We start from the raw sequence: 16,022 nt of genomic DNA, 5'->3' as shown, positions 1-16,022 counted from the left end.
GCGATGGCTTACTTAATACATCAACAACTTGTGCGCAAAGCCAAAGAAAAAAGTTGTCGAATTAGAGTACTGTAGAGGAGGGCACCAAGTTATTTCTACAACTCTAGGGTAATTGTTATTGCTAATAAACTAATAAAAAATTTAAAATAATTATTTCTAATAAATAGCGCAGTTTCAGTTTAAAAAATTTTAGAATCGAGCAGGAAACCATTACATAAAACTATTTACGGGACAAAATGTAGTGTCTACTGTGTTTAGGTTTTTCAGACAGATCATAATATATTGGGCGGATTCAAAAGTTGTTTAAACATTTTTGTCCCAACCCTTGAGACAATAAATTCCTTTACCGTCGTTCAATATTTCGGGAAATATTCCCTTCAATATTACATAAATATAAGCGTGAAAGACGGTGCTATACGGCAAGCACTACTGTTGTTCAAGTTGAAAGGAATGAACTCCACTTCTCGTTCAGCGGCCGGAAATAGAAATCGGGAATTTGGTTTATGTCATATTCACAACACGTCGGATTTGCCGTCATCATCATGGCAAATTTGGGAAATAATTTATGTAAAATCTTTAATAAGGTTCCTGAGCTGAGCTCTGGAAAACCTCTCACAAGCACCATAAATTGTTTGGGCTTCGTTCTTTTCCCGCCCGTGACAAAGCACAGAGTTTAGGTTTCACCCAGAGTAGATCTGAAGGGTTAATATCACGAGAAAATAAATCGGGGTGATAAGCTGTTCTTCCTTGCTCAATATTCTATGATTATTTGAAGGCAGAAATTCTGCCAATACGTTTTGATCCTTACTTTCACTGCATGTTTTTTAGAATAGATTTATCAGGGTAATTTTTTTCTAATATTTGCGGCCTAACCCAGAGCTTACGACTGATCAGAGACTTTTTTACGGTTTTTAGGAAAACAAGAAATATGATTGGGCAAAAACTATGTTGAAGAACTCTTCATATTCCTCATCGGGGTTATTCACATGACATATTCTCGGTCCCATGTAACGTCCTCGATGGTCTCCGTAAAGCGGAGTAAGGTGCTCGGAGGTATGTCCGGAAAATCAAGTTCTTTTCTTTTTGTTTATATTTCTCACGCTTGCAAGCATATAGACCGTTGATTGATCGATTATATCGGTGCGCATATCGTCTGTCTTAATAAGTGGCCGTGGCAGGTTTGTTATAAACAAGTCCAGAACTGTAGCAGGTGTTTCATGAGCTCTTGGTGCTCTAGTAGGTTATATATCAAAGCCATTGGGGATAACCATTCAAGGTAGGTGGCTTTCACTTGTAGCGCTTCCGAGCAGATTGACACTGAAATATCCCCGCGGCCTCCATAATTTACAGCGTTTTGAACGGAAGAAATTTTATTTATTTATTTATTTATTTATTTATTTATTTATTTATTTATTTATTTATTTATTCATTTATTTATTTATTTATTTTTTATTTAAAGTACCCTAAGGGCCCGGCTGGGCATTACATAGGGGGGGACAGCAAATAGCAAAAATACTCAAGGGTTCACTTCATACATAATACAGAGAAAAAAAGAATGAAAGAACGAAGTGTTAGTTAAGAAATTGGCTCGTCTTATACATCGTGGGCATGGTGAAGTATGCAATAAACAAAAATAATATGTAGACGTACAAGGCAAAGCAAAGGTACAAGGCGACAAGTTCAAACAGACGACAATGCTGCGCCCGATTCAAGAAATATTAGTAGCGATGAACGGAAAGACGATGATTCGTTAATAGCCGCAATTCCAGCAGGTAAAGCATTCCACTCCCTTATAGCCAAGACTAACGGGGAATTGTGATATCTCTTTGTGCGAGCGAAAATTGTTTGAATTTTATGCGCATGGTCGGTACGAGATGATATGTGATGTGCTGCTGTGATCTGCCTGCGTGCGAAAGATGACTGGTTGTAGTAGAGGGAGTGGAACAATGATAGGCGAAAGAATTTCCGTCGTATGTTGAGGTCCAGAAGTTTTAGAGATTGTTTTATTGCAGTAACGCTCTGGTATGGAGAGTACGACCGTAGAATAAAGCGTGCTGCCTTATTTTGCACTGATTCTATTGAGCTGGATAAGTTTCCTTGGTGGGGATGCCATACTACCGAACAATATTCCAATGATGCCCGAACTAGAGATGTGTAGGCCAGCAGTTTGGTGTGAGGGTTAGCTAGAGATGGACGACATTTAAGAAGGCCTAATTTCTTCAAAGATTTGCTAATGATATACTCTATGTGGCTGTGCCATTTAGATTCGGGGAAAGAACAACGCCGAAGTATTTGAAATTTGATCAGCACTCATTGACACTATTATTTATAATGTAGTTGTTTACTGGAATTTTAGAGAGTGAAGAGAAAGTCATCTGTTTGGTTTTATCGGTGTTTATTTCCATCTGCCATACACTGAACCAAGTACTTAACCTATCTAGATCTATTTGCAAGGCAACGACGTCGTTAGGATTAGCTATTTCTCTATAGATAATACAATCCTCAGCAAAAAAAACGTATGGAGGAGCTAATGTCTGAAACGATGTCATTTATATAAATTAAAAATAGAAGTGGGCCTAAGACGGATCCTTGAGCTACACCTTAACATGTTTAGTTTCAGATATGATGTCATTATCTGATACAGATTGCTGCCTGTTATCAAAAAATTCTTCAAACCACTTTGTAGTCCCATGATCAAGCTGCAAGTTATACACCTTTTTGATGAGGCGCTTGTGGGCTACCCGATCGAAGGCTTTCCAGAAATCAATAAGAATTGCGTCAGTGTACAAAGCGCGGTGGATTGTACAATGAAGATCCGTTACTAATTCAAATAATTGTGTTTGACGTGAATGCCGGTACCGAAAACCATGCTGATTTTCAAGTAGCATGTCATTTGCATTAAGGTGTTGCATGATGTGGGTAAATATTATGTGTTCCAGTAGCTTGCAGCACTCTAAAGCAAGAGAAATTGGTCGGTAGTTGTTGGGATTTGTAATATCTCCTGACTTAAATATTGGTACAATGAGTGCAGTTCGCCAATCGTCTGGGACACAGCTACTGTTCAGAGACTGCTGGTATAAAAGTGATAACAATAATGCTGACACGTGAGAAGTCAGGTTTGGAAGTTTTGTGCTTATGCCATCAGGACATCAGGACCAGAGCTAGAATTTAATAGAAGCCTATCAATCACACGAAGAACCCCATCTGTTGGGATAGTGATAGGATTAGAATGATAAGCAATGAATGGAACGGGAAGCTGAACGTGCTCGGAAATAGGTGCCTCGTCTGTAAATACTAAGCGGAAATTACTGTTTAGATGTTCCGCACTTGCTTCTATGGGGACCAAAATTCTATTTACATCATTTAGTGTTATTAACTCACTTGAATCTTTAGGATTGACAACACGCCAGAATTTTTTGGTGTTCGTTTTTAACAGGTTCAGAAGCGTATGATTAAAAAAGCAATCCTTTGCTTCTGTTATACTTTTTTCCGAAACAGATGATAGTTCCTTATACCTTTGCCAATCACGGTGTGCGTTAGTCTGAGTAGCCTTTCTGTATGCCCTTCTTTTTCTGTTCAGATGCTTTCTGATTTTCTTCGTCAACCAGGGAGCATCAACTCTTGTCGTGATCTGAAGTTTTGGCACGCAGACTTCTTCAATTTCTTTCAACCTGTCGTGAAACATTAACCAGTTTTAATTTGTGCTGCTTTCCTCGAAGTTATGATGTAATGCGGTTCCGAAGTCAGCCAGCATTCGGCTCATTTTGTCGTAGTCAGCTCTAGCGTACTTCAAGATATATTTTTTAGCGGCTGTTTTTGTGTGAGCCAGTATCGGGTGTAAACAGGGTACAAAGCTATGGTCGCTTACACATTCTAACACGTGTACTTCTCTTTTGTGAGGCTGATTAGTGAAGATCAAATCCAAGATATGTTGCCCACGTGTTGGCTCATGCACCAGCTGAGTTAAATTGAACAAGTCAAGAGTACTGCGAAAATTGGAAGCGTGAGACAGGCTACCATGGAAATTTCCTAATGATGTACGCCAGTCAATAGCAGGGCAGTTTAAATCTCCTCCTAAAGTAAGGATGCAATTCGGGAAGTTGTTAAATATGCACTCAATGGTCCAGTGAAAAGAGCGAACAAAGTTTGACGAACCGTCAGGTGGCCGATAACAAACACCGATTACGTAAGTGATACCACTAAACCGTACCGTCACAAAAAGCAGTTCAAGACGCGTGTCTAGAGGAAACAGAGACGGCTGATAATTGAGGTTTACCGCGACCATGACGCCTCTTCCTCTCGAATTCAGTCTATCTTTACAGAATATTGAAAAATACCTGGGGAACAATAGTTCAGTACTTGGTACGTCTCCTGTCAGCCAGGTTTCAGTAGAGCAATATAAGCTTCACGTGCGTGCATCATTGATTTCGTCACATCATGTTTAGGAAGTAAGCTACGGAAATTGGCCATAAACATGTGTTCAAAAATGTGTACCTACGGGGATAAAAAATACGAAACCTAAGACGATAAGGATTGCCTACAAATCTCGCGAGCATGTAAATGTCATTATTGATTGTAAAGACTTCATAATCATCTCTAAGGCGCATTCAAGGTAATCATAGGGCTGACACAATACAACCGCATGCCATTATCACGTTTGTCATTATGTGTAACAAAATGAAATGAGATTATGATGGCGGTATGAACATTTCTGACTCTTTGTAATACTGTATGTTCTTCACAGTGGGAACATAAAAATATCTTAGTTTAGGTGTGTGAAAACAGATCCAACTCATCGGCTTCTGACTTGGCAGAGCGGGAATTGAAATTTAGAAATGGAAAGCATGTTTTTTCCTCTTCAGAAGTTAGCAAAAAAGATTCGGGTATTGAAGCCATATCGCGTTCATTCACAGTTTATTTCACAGGGTAACCTTACTGTTCAATTTTGATTACACTCTCTTATTATTTTGCTATTGTGATACCTCCAGCATCTTTCCGAAGTAAAATATTAGAATTTAAATGCCACAAAATTCGGAAGTCGTTTGGCACCACCCTGTCAGGAAACTGGTCCTGTAACAAGTATATGAATAAGACCCCTATTTCGGCCGAGTTCTCAACAGGTACCATTCATTCAGTGTCGTTATTGTTATATATTTTAAAGACCACGTTAGTTTGTTAGAATAGCAGTCCGTCAAAACTTTGTTATCGACACTGCGAGTGATGGGTTCTCTCGACCCCACTAAATGGCCCTTTCGGGCTCTTGCTGCGATCCGGTCTTGAGCTTACGCATCAGAACTGGCCAGCACCATCTACAACTTTTCCTAGCCGACAAGCGTAAGTAGTTCTTCGGGCGGTGCGTCTTTGGGGCAGTGCAAAAGATGTGCTCCCTCTGCAACCAGTACTAATGCTAGTAATATTAGTAATACTGCTGATCTAATATTAGTTCCAGCGTTGTTCAGGAAAACAGGCTCATTTTTAGAGCTTTGCTGCAGTTGGTATGTGCGTTTGTATTGAAGAAAGTTCCAAAACAAAATTCCTGCAAATTAAAAAAGTTCCTACCGATAAATCTTTATATTTCATTACTTTAATAAGAGCATATGCTCAATTATACCTCGCTATATATGGAGTAGAATTTTATCTCACAAAAAAGACTATCACGCCGGAAAAAATTTGGGGGACACTGAAATTCATCTCAATGGCATGATGCAAAAGATTCAAAAGGGTCCCTACTCTCGCTTGGGGGTGCCCTGATGCAACTTGCGGCCATTATATACTTCTTTATTACGGATAATCGTCAATATAATTGGTTACTTTAACTAGTGACTCCAACTAAATGTTCCTGTAATTTAATTTTCCTATTGTGCGGTGTAAGGTGCTCGATTGAAGTTCTTATCTCACTCCACTAACGTTACTCAGTGGTGCCAAGGTACCAACTCGGCTTTCGACAGAAAGGGCAGCGGTTCGATGATTCATTACAAATTGTTACCTTTTAAGCAAAACTGCCTTTGTACGTGAGAAACTTCTCGACCAATCAGGGTTTTTCAGCGACGGCAACGCCGGTGACGGTTATTATCGTCGAGCGGGATCTTGAAGCCATAGCGCTCTTAAAATGACACGCAGAAAACTGCAACGTACCTAGTGAATGAATTCGTTCCGTATTTTATATACATGCATCCACTCAAGCTGTTTATTTGAATGCATTAGGAAATCTAGCCTTTATTTGTTGATTACAAGTGCAGCAATGGCTCCATGATCGCATTAAACAATGCAGCCATGTGTCTGACGCTGTTAAAACTATACTCTCATTGCCTACACTTCTGTAAATTCCTTTCAGTATATTCTAACCCAAGCGGTTTGAAGGAGTCGGAGTAGTTTAAGCGAGACAATAAAAAAACTGCACATTGCCAGCTTATCCGTACAAAACGCATAGCAACATCACGAATGCACATAAACAAAGATCGCCTGATCAAGGTGAGAATTGAGGTTGAAATTAAATATTATGGCACGCATTGCATGAAAAGTTTCTTTTTTTTAGCGAGGCCTGTTGCCAGTGCTTTACAAACCAGAACACCATGTTCGTTGCATTTACAGATTACTTGTCATGTGGACTTTCGAGCACTCTTTCTACAGCATATTTTTTATCATAGATTTCAGTTATAAGCGCTTTTTCATACATTAAACATCGTTTCTAGCGCGGGCCTCTATTTCTGTCAATTGTCTCAATTTTGCGGCTCTCGTGCGTTGCCTGTAATACCCACGCAGCTAGCTAAAAAAATAATACTGGAAGTGAGACAAGGTCGGACGCAAGCGACGAACAACAGCAGCTGCCGCGTGCCTGTGCTCGACAGCTCTATTGCGACGGTCGAATTTATCACGACGAATGCAAGGGAAATGACTGCCAACGCTACAAAAACAGCGCTTCACCGCGATAAAAATAGCGAGGGTTGGTCTTCAAGCAGCTACCTGTGCACCTTTCATGAGGTTTGGACCCCGACGCCGTGAAAGTTGCCTGCACATCACAGCTTGGACGGCGTCATGCACTGCATATTGAGCATTCCGCATCCCCCTGACACACGGACGTATTTAGTACCGCTTTCTTATAGTGACACTCACCTTCAATGTTAATTGCTCCTTGTCATGGGATCAAATTTTTGAACATTTAGTGCAGAAGGCACTCAGCGCGAATGGATTGGGCGAACTCAGTTCAACTTGAACAGTTTTCAGCCTGTTCAGTTGTTCTCTCCAGCCGGAAATCCACACAGTGTCTACGTGGCATTACTTAGGCAATGCACTGGGGCAGTGCCGGTGCAGCATCGGCAGCTGTGCGCCTGCGGTGTGTGGACACAGGTGCCGCGTAGTGCGTTTTCAGCTTTGCATTTATTGCCTTTCTCTCCGAATCAAGTACAGTGTTAAAACAGACCGCATTTGATCTTACGGTGCAGGTCTGTGAAGAGATAGCTGGGCATCTGCGTGGTCTTAGAAGGCGCCATCTACGCACCCTGTATATCCTCCCGCAGTTCTTCGTGTCGTTGCTTGAAGATACGCCTCTTGTGGAGGCCTCCACCACGCGAAACGGTCAACAAGCGAAGTAATGCGGCTGCAAGTCTATTCTGAACGGCACTTTTTCAACGCGCAGCACCGCGCAGCCAAACTGACACGACGATGCGAGGGTCGCGGGAAGTCACATTAAACTTTCCGATGTCATAGATATGTGCTAAGGTATGGGGTAGAGAATTGGACGCTAAAGTAGAGGGTTCCATTTAAAATGAGGACAACGCAGCGAGATGTGGGAAGGAAAATAATGGGTGTTACGTTAAGAGAAAGGAATAGGGCACAGCTTTCGGCAACATAAGTCGGCCATTAGCTGGCCATGGAATAATACGTGTTGACATACCACAGACTACGCGACCTCATCTGCATTCTCCTCACTCTGAAGATCAAACACGTGACAAGGGGGTGTCCAGAAATGACAGAAAGCACGAGATTGTGCGCGAAAGTGAACATTCAGGCCGCCCCCTCCTGGGCGAGGCCGTCCTCTACCTACAGGCTCTTTGTGCAATGAGAGCCCTATGTAACTCGGCGTTGAGTGTGGCCGAGAGACTCTCCGGTTTGCTTTCGACAATGTTAAATAATGTCAATAAACCCACTAGTAATTTTCCACCCATCACCCACATCCTTCGCTCGACGGGACTCCTGTACTGGTGGCGGGAAAGGGCGCCGACTTGACCGCGGTTCTGCCAAGCAGCAGCAGCGACCCCGAACCCCCATCCAACACTATTCACTCTGCATCAAGAAAGTGTAACTAACGCTGTCTCTACGCTGACTTCACGCTGTCTTCGCTTGCTCTAGCGTTCGTGGCAACGTTCGAGAAATTCTGAATATTTGCCTAATTTGCACCGTTCTAGCGAATGGCTGAGTGATTATGCATGGAGGACGATGTAGCAAGTGTCATGCATCACGAATCAATCAAGAGTCACATGCCACGCACTGCGTAATGTTGACATCATAAAAACTCGAGCCTTTGCGCTGTTTTCAAAGCTCCTGATGTCTTCATGTTCATTAAGTCTACGATTTTCACGCTGTTTTAAATGAATCGAAACAACTGTTAGAGTTTTCTGTTTTCTAAAGATACTGACCGGTTCTTCCTTCGTCGCTGTTGCTGTTCTCTCCGGTGTTTCTGCGCATTCTTTCTGCATGATAAGAGGAAACAGACTTGCGCTGTAATAACCAGCTAGATTCAAATCTTGTGAACTTTCCACGGTGGGTTAGCCTTGAGTTTCCCTGGTCACAGTTGAATCTCTCTCCACCAAAACTTCCCCGTCACTGTCGGTGACAAGGGGTTGACCGCACTCATGGCATATTTATTTCCAACCGAGTTTCACGGAAATCACTGTTGGACTGACGATCACAGGCGAAGAGCCTAAACAACACTCACCAGAAGACCAAATTATTGAGGCCTCGGGACCCACAAAAGAAGCCTAAATGTCTCGCTATAAACAACTAATATGCGGTCCTAAAATGACGCAATCTAGTTTTTCTCTGATTTTGAATAACGCTGCAGGGAAAGAGTAAAACCTTGAATGCGAATTTCTGTCAGGGTCTTTTCAATTCTTAGTCATATGCCTGCAAGCCAATAAGCAGTAGCTGCGAAGTAACAGTGCTCGGAAATAAATCTATCAATCCTCTGTATGCATTTTCCCATGCAATGGATTGTCGAAGCTGCAGGAGGAGCACAACACTCGCGGCAGTGTTCAGCATTGAACTGAGACGTTTACTGCGGCGCTTGCGCTGTGTGCACTAGCCCTTTCTACTTAGTCACCGACGTGCACCAGCTGTAATGCGGTGCTGTGGTGCTACAGGTTCACAGAAACAATCTATAATCGATCCTGGCAGTAAAACTATGCACCTTATTGCAAATTCTGATAATCCTTACATTATTCCTTCCTACGAAACTGGGAATGTAAATACGCACTCGAGCAGATTTCGACGGCGAAAAGCATATGAAATTTTATTCATTATAGAGTTTTTCACACCTATTCATAGCGCACAAGCCCCATCCCATAGCAACACGAATGATAAAAGCACAAATGCAGTGAACCGAACAAAGCAATTGCGACAAGGTTTAACGCCATCTTCGGCGTAGCCCGACGCTCGCGCGCTCTGGGCAAGCGGGCTTCCCTCTGCACATAGGCGCCCGACGAACCCGCACGGCAAAAGACGGAGCATGCGCAGAACACCAGTCGGTAAGCTTTATAAGCGGGAAGCACGCTAGACACACGTGCTTTGCGCAGAGTGACACGGATTTCGCTGTGCGGAGCGGCTTCAACCAACAGAGGCGCTCTCTCGGCGGCCATGCGCATTGACTAGAGCAAACACCGGAAAGTGGCGTTCTCGGTGTGTAGGGCAGGAATGTTCCGGCGACAGCAGCCACATTCCCTACTCAACCACGTGTCCAGGTGAGTAACCGCTAAGCCTACTAACCCGCAGTATGAATCTATCGCGGAGACTGTAATCTACCACAGGTGCAGTATTGCTTTTCCACACAATGTTCTTGTTCTGTCTTTCTGTACAGCCGTTTTCGCTCTCCTGACGAGAAAAAATCATTGTTCTCCCGTGTACTACGGTAGTAGCCCCGGTAAAATTCCAGCTTCATCTCTGAACTAAATCTGTCGTTCATAAATTCAGAGCAGCAGTGCTCTGTAAGAAACACGGCTTTGGCAACTTTCTTTTTACTGCCTCAGAAGTTAAGTCATCTTTCCATCAAATTCAGTGGTGTGTGTGTGTATATATGTGTGTGCGCGTTTGCGTGCGTGTGTGTGCGTGTGCGCGTATGCGTGCGTGCGTGCGTGTGTGTGTGTGCGTGTGCATGTGCGTGTGTGTGTGAAGCATAGATGGATAAGGCTGAACCCTTTAAATCGGGCGGTGGTTCAAGCCACCCAGCCATGACTTCGGAAATTTTACTCTTGTCTTGATTTAAGCCACCAATCAGATAACCTTGGCTTGGTTAATTCTACCCGCTTAAAATATACTTTCCCTTCACTGTCCTTAAACCCCAATGCCTTGGGTAAGTCAGCCCCGCTGCTTTCCACTGTAGGGTGAAGCCCTTTACCGAAAAGTATCTAGTGTTCAGCCGTTTCCTCCTCCTCTCCGCACGCAACGCACAACGTGTCTATCTCGTGGTACCTGACTCTATATGTCTTAGTCCGCAAAACTCCTGTCCTGGCCTCAAACAACAAAGAGCTTCTCTTACAATTATCATAGATATTTATTTGGCAATTTCCTGCTTAAATATCTTGTATGTTCCCAGTGTTTATTTCGTCTGCATCCCTGTTTTCCACAGAGCTCTCTTTGTTTCTTTAACCTTTTTCTTAGCCGATAATTGCCGATCCCCCCCCCCCCCCCCCACTGCTGTCCAGATATTTGCTTGCTCTAGCTCCAGTAATCGAGTTAATTTGGTATAAGTCCATTCTGTTTCACTATCCTCAAAAATTACTTTCGCAATTTGTTTTGGCTGCTGCTTCCAATTGCTTTTCTGAGTAAAAATTCCCCTCTGAATGTTCATCTCACTTCAGTCCTACTTTGGTTTCTCTTCTGAAACTCAACTTGATACGCTTGTGGTCACTACCTGGACTTCTGGAACCACGTTCATCTACGCTCATTACCCCTAATCTATTATACATCCTCTGTGACATTAGTGTTAATCTATCGTCGAGTGCGGACTCCCTGCCTCCCATGTTATGAGCCCTTCACACTTCTCGGTACTGTTGCATAAAACTAAATCATGCCTGTCACACATGTCCTGCAGCATGCTTCCTGTTTAATCTGTGTGCCCATCCAGGTCTTCACTATGGGCGTTCATGTCGCCTAATATAATTATCTCGCCCTGTCCTCCTAGCTCATCAATGTCGCTTGCAATACATTCTAACATTTTCCTGTTTTCCTCTTTGGCGTTAGCTCCTGTCCACAGGTATACCAAGCCAAGGAGTGTTTGCTCTCCTGCCACTTTAAGGCATTCACAATAAGGAAGCTCCCTCTGGCGGCTGCCACTCCGTGAACCTACTGTAGGAAATGCATGTCTCACCTACAAGCCTGCACCCACTTCAGTATAACGCCATGTTCGCGCTCCAAAAGCTCCACACACTTCAGCTGTTTCACCTTAAGCTGCAGATGCACCGCTCAACATCACTCATTTATGCGCTCCAGAAGCCTCCAGCTGACAATAACCCACGCAGAATCCGAACGGCAAAGGGCCGGTGAAATCCATTTCAAAATCTCTGTGGGAAACCTGTCGTTCCCAACTGGCTCTGAAATTGTTCCACTTTGCGCCTAAAATGTGCTGCCGTAAGCCGCGTGGGCCGCGCTAAACGCGACACCCCATTCTGAACGATTAGAGATATGTACGTACTTGGCTGATAACATTCCTTTCTTAAGTGATCTCCGTCTAGACTAGCTAGCTGGTGCACTGCACGTGCCGTATAAGGCCGCGCCTTGTTTACGGCCTTATTGGCGTGGCTTTTATTACATTCGTCTGAGTTCACCGTATCGCTCAGGCCTTTGCAGAGCTTTCTCGAAGCTGTCTGCCCGCATGGCCCGTGCAGACATATTGATACGAGTGGCGCATACCAATGTCATTATCGGTTTAACGGCTGCGCTATGACGGGGCTGTCTTTCTTGCACAGTGAAAGCGGGTACGTCGCTAGCACCAAGGAATGAGCGCGCGCGAAGCATTACGAAAGGCACCTATTGACAATCGCCTGTGTCCTAACGGGTCCGCTGCCCCTTTCCAAACAGCGTGTCGTGGTCTTCGCCGTAGGAGCTGCGAGACCAGCGAGGTATGCAAGACTTCCCCCTTCTTTGTGGCATTCCAACAGCTTCTCCCCTACCTGACGCGCCTCGACCCCGCCGCATCACGGCGGCTTCCCCCATCGCGGCCATCGGTGCTAAAGTAATTAATTAGCTAACATGTCTGGCTCCCGTATGTTTCACGTCTACGACCAAGGCGACAACCGTGGAGGTATCGGTGGAAGGAAATGTACGCAGCTTATATTTCCCTGTTTCTTTGTGCGAGATTATTTTGGGTTTGTGTTACAGTTAGTGTAAACCTCTTTGCTACTTTGCTCATTTAAATTGACGGTTACCCTTTTGTGTGTTCTGTAAATATACTTCGTCATCTGGATAAATGTCGGCTCCTTTATGACCGGCGAAACGCCACGACTAGAGCCGTCGGAGATCCTCCACAGGAAACGAAAGAACCATGATCAAATTCACTTCTGCTTGGACACAGCATTGGAGCTAATATATATTAGAGCACTCAGATGGCGTGAATAAGCACTATGGGTGCGCCAAAAAGAAGTGTGCCTCTCTCGCTGGGCAGTTTGTTACGGCGCTGCGATCGGTGCAGCACAGGTTTCCAATGGACAAGCAATCATTATATAACCGAAATTTACAACCCGTACTGCTACAGAGAGTAGCGGGAGCATATCGTGTTGTCGCCTTGTTGTACTAAAGTCGTAGACAACAAACGAACAGATTAATGAGACACTGAAGAGAAGTATTTTTTTAACTTACTTGATCCGACAAAGAAATGTAGGCCTACAGCTCAGCGGCGACGATAATGCTCGGCGGTCTTCGAAGAAGCGCAATCGCCGCCGCTTCCGGCCGGGCTTAATTTAAAGCCAGTTTTGGAGATGCGACTGGAATGGACACGGCATGGACATGAACATGACCAAGACTCCGTGATTTTGAATTTTATACAGCGCTTCAGTCTTATCCACTGGCAATTAGAGTGATAAACCCATGAGCTGACGATGATGAAAAAAGGGCCAGTTAAAGATGACATAATGTTCTACGCAGTAATGGCCCTCTTACACAAGCATCGGTTTGGTTTATGGTTTATGGGGGTTTAACGCCCCATAGCGACTCAGGCTATGAGAGACGCCGTAGTGAAGGGCTCTTAGAATTTCGACCACCTGAGGTTCTTTAACGTGTCCTGGCATCGCACAGTACACGGGCCTCTAGAATTTCGCCTTAATCGAAATTCGACCGCCGCGGCCGGGATCGAACCCGCGTCTTTCGGGCCAGCAGCCGAGCGCCATAACCACTCAGCCACCGCGGCGGCAACACAAGCATAAACCCAATGCTTATGTCAAAAATAGTTATGCAAAAGTAAAGACCGAAGTGAACAGAATTCTTTTTCTGCGCATAATGCCAGATATTTTACCTAAGTCTGTCAGGGATTTTTCAAAATAGCCTTTTTGAGGTAGAGCAGAACTTTTTACAGCATAACATTGTCATGGGTGTATTGCATGATGACACAGCTAAAACCTTCTAGCTAGCATACTGGTTAACTGATAGTGCATAAATGTTATTATAAGGCTTCTTCTTTTATTGTGATGCTTGTAGCCCATATTGAGTAATATCCATGTCAGTTCCTGAAGATTAGAAAATGCTATTCTCGTCTCTGCTGTAGCGCAAGAAATTTTAGGGCCGCACGTGGGTGAAAGAGAAACCCCGCGGACAGAAATATCGCTAGCAACGCCTACAATCTCTTGTCACACATCGTTATTCCTGTCACGTGCTTCCTCGCCGTTTCCAGTCGGGCACTTCGAATGGAGAATGTGACAGTCGGTAGTGAGGCACAAAACAATCTTCTTCGACACCTCCTATGACGGACGTTAGCTTCCTTTTCTTGGTGCGGGTGAAAACCTAGCTGTTCAGGCTCCAACCTGCTGTCTGTCCGTCGTTTCGTGTTAGGCGCGAGGAAAGAGAACTTAATTTCTTCGACGTAAGCGGATGTATTTTTCATTTTTGGTGCTGGATTCAAGCTGGGAAGAGAAACTTAAGTTTCCGTTCCCTGAAATGTTTTAAAAGACTTCAGTAATTCATTCCTAAATGCATCTTATCTCGGAACGGAACTCATGCTTCCGTTACCACGTACAAGCCGCTCAATCTGGAGCTTTATGAAGGCTGCTTCTCGCACGTACTGGTCCAACCAGCTTAATCCACGTGCAGTGGAAAGTGGCTGGCGTTCAGGACAACTGTAGGATAACCGGAGCCGACGCTGCACTGTGCCCATCGTCGGTGCCGACGCATTCTTCCAGGGCCAAGGAAACTGAGTAACTTCTACTCATTGTCGACGGAGAGGGCGTAGCCTTGAGCGTGATGAGTGATGTCCTCTCCACTTCGCTAGCGCGCCGGCGGCGGCGCGTCTCCAGAAGGCCTTTGAAGGTTCTGGAATTCGTTCTCCGCGCCTGACCAATGGGGACACGTGCCCGGCGCGAGAAGGAGAAGGAAAATGTATGTGCGCGCCTGCCTTGGCGCGAAGAACGAACAGACGCGCAGCGCGCCTACAAAGGAGAGGCGTTGGCCGCTGTCTGTCAGCCGGAGTCGGTGCTCAAGCTTCAAAAAGCGCGCCCGCTCGGCTCAGCTACACCACTCGCCCAGCTACGGACCAGCGAGGCAGCGTGCGCCAGCCTGCGGCACGGCTCCGTCGCATTACTCAGGTCGTCGGACTGTCGCAGTGCCCGGTGAACAAAATGTGTTTTTTTTTTTCGTTTGGCTCTCTCTTGTGTTAGTGCACTTTAGGTGCATGTCTTTTTGTTGTACTGTAGGCCCTCTCGAGTTTTACTCTGGAGGACTTGCATTGCATTGTAAATCACTTTGTATGTGCTCGTACCGGTGATTGTAAAATTCTCTGTGTCGTCTCTTTGCTGTGTAAACTTTGTTTTGTTTGTGAACCTTTGGCTCCAACCCTTTCTCTGGCTTGCGATCGGTGAAAGCTGGACGCCGAACGACAACCCCAAATTGTCACATGGTAGCTGGTCTCCGGCTGAGCTTGCCAAGCTCAGTCGACGACATCTCCTTTCAGACCGAGACCGCTACCCCCCCCCCCCCTCGCTCTAAGGGTGTTTGAGAGCGCACACTTAAATGCGCGTGAAAAAGTTACATTCATTGCTGTTTAGCGTGCCCCTGCAAAGACACTTTTGTTCAAATGGTTAGGAAAATTGAAGTGGTGGGTTTTAGACTTTCATCTCTATAATTAAGACCCTATAGTACCTACCTATGAACATATTTTCGTGTATTTGTGCTATCATTTCATTTTTATCTTCTTTCCGATTCACATCGGAATACGAAGAAGCCGAAAATTCTTTCGTGCTAAGATTTTTCTGTTCGTTAATAACCCGGGGTATTCAAAACTCTTTCAACGCACTTCAGCACTAAGAGTTTCAAACGTATAGATTTCTTGGCAAGCAAGACACGTATCCATTAACCAATCTATTATTTTCCTTTTTTTGCGGCCACTTAGCAGCTTAAGAAGCAATATAAACGCAAAAAAAAATAAGGGCGAATGGGCGCACTCTCAGTCCTGTGATTGCTTGGGAACAACTTATTTCAAAATCGTACAGCCCTCTTGGAAAACAACGGCACATGCCGGCTGTCTGTAAAATATTTGGCACGATAACACGATGAGGTCTGCCCAGAATTTATAGAAAAACCGCCAATGTCGTCAATCATCAGCGCTT

At 44.5% G+C, this 16,022-nt stretch overlaps 1 protein-coding gene and 1 long non-coding RNA gene across 9 annotated transcripts in view; one reads left to right on the top strand and one right to left on the bottom strand.

Annotated features, from left to right (window-relative positions):
- LOC144105750 (arylsulfatase B-like) overlaps nucleotides 1–16,022 on the top strand; it is a 121,832-nt gene that overhangs the window by 1,782 nt on the left and 104,028 nt on the right. For 3 of the 6 annotated variants that reach the window (XM_077638858.1, XM_077638857.1, XM_077638860.1), the window contains exon 2: nucleotides 9,903–9,956. The exons of 2 other annotated variants lie outside the window; for them this stretch is intronic. In XM_077638858.1, the coding sequence (XP_077494984.1) occupies nucleotides 9,903–9,956 (54 nt within the window). Of the gene's footprint in view, nucleotides 1–9,791; nucleotides 9,957–16,022 lie in introns of all 6 variants that reach the window. One more of the 6 variants, XM_077638859.1, reaches the window with a different exon arrangement.
- The window catches only part of LOC144105751 (uncharacterized), a 79,506-nt gene that overhangs the window by 34,216 nt on the left and 29,268 nt on the right, over nucleotides 1–16,022 (bottom strand). The window lies entirely within an intron of this gene.

Source organism: Amblyomma americanum, chromosome 9 (genome assembly GCF_052857255.1).
Source record: "Amblyomma americanum isolate KBUSLIRL-KWMA chromosome 9, ASM5285725v1, whole genome shotgun sequence".
Lineage (NCBI taxonomy): Eukaryota > Metazoa > Arthropoda > Arachnida > Ixodida > Ixodidae > Amblyomma > Amblyomma americanum.
The sequence above is the reverse complement of the archived record's forward strand: the minus strand, read 5'-3'. Positions and strand labels throughout refer to the sequence as shown.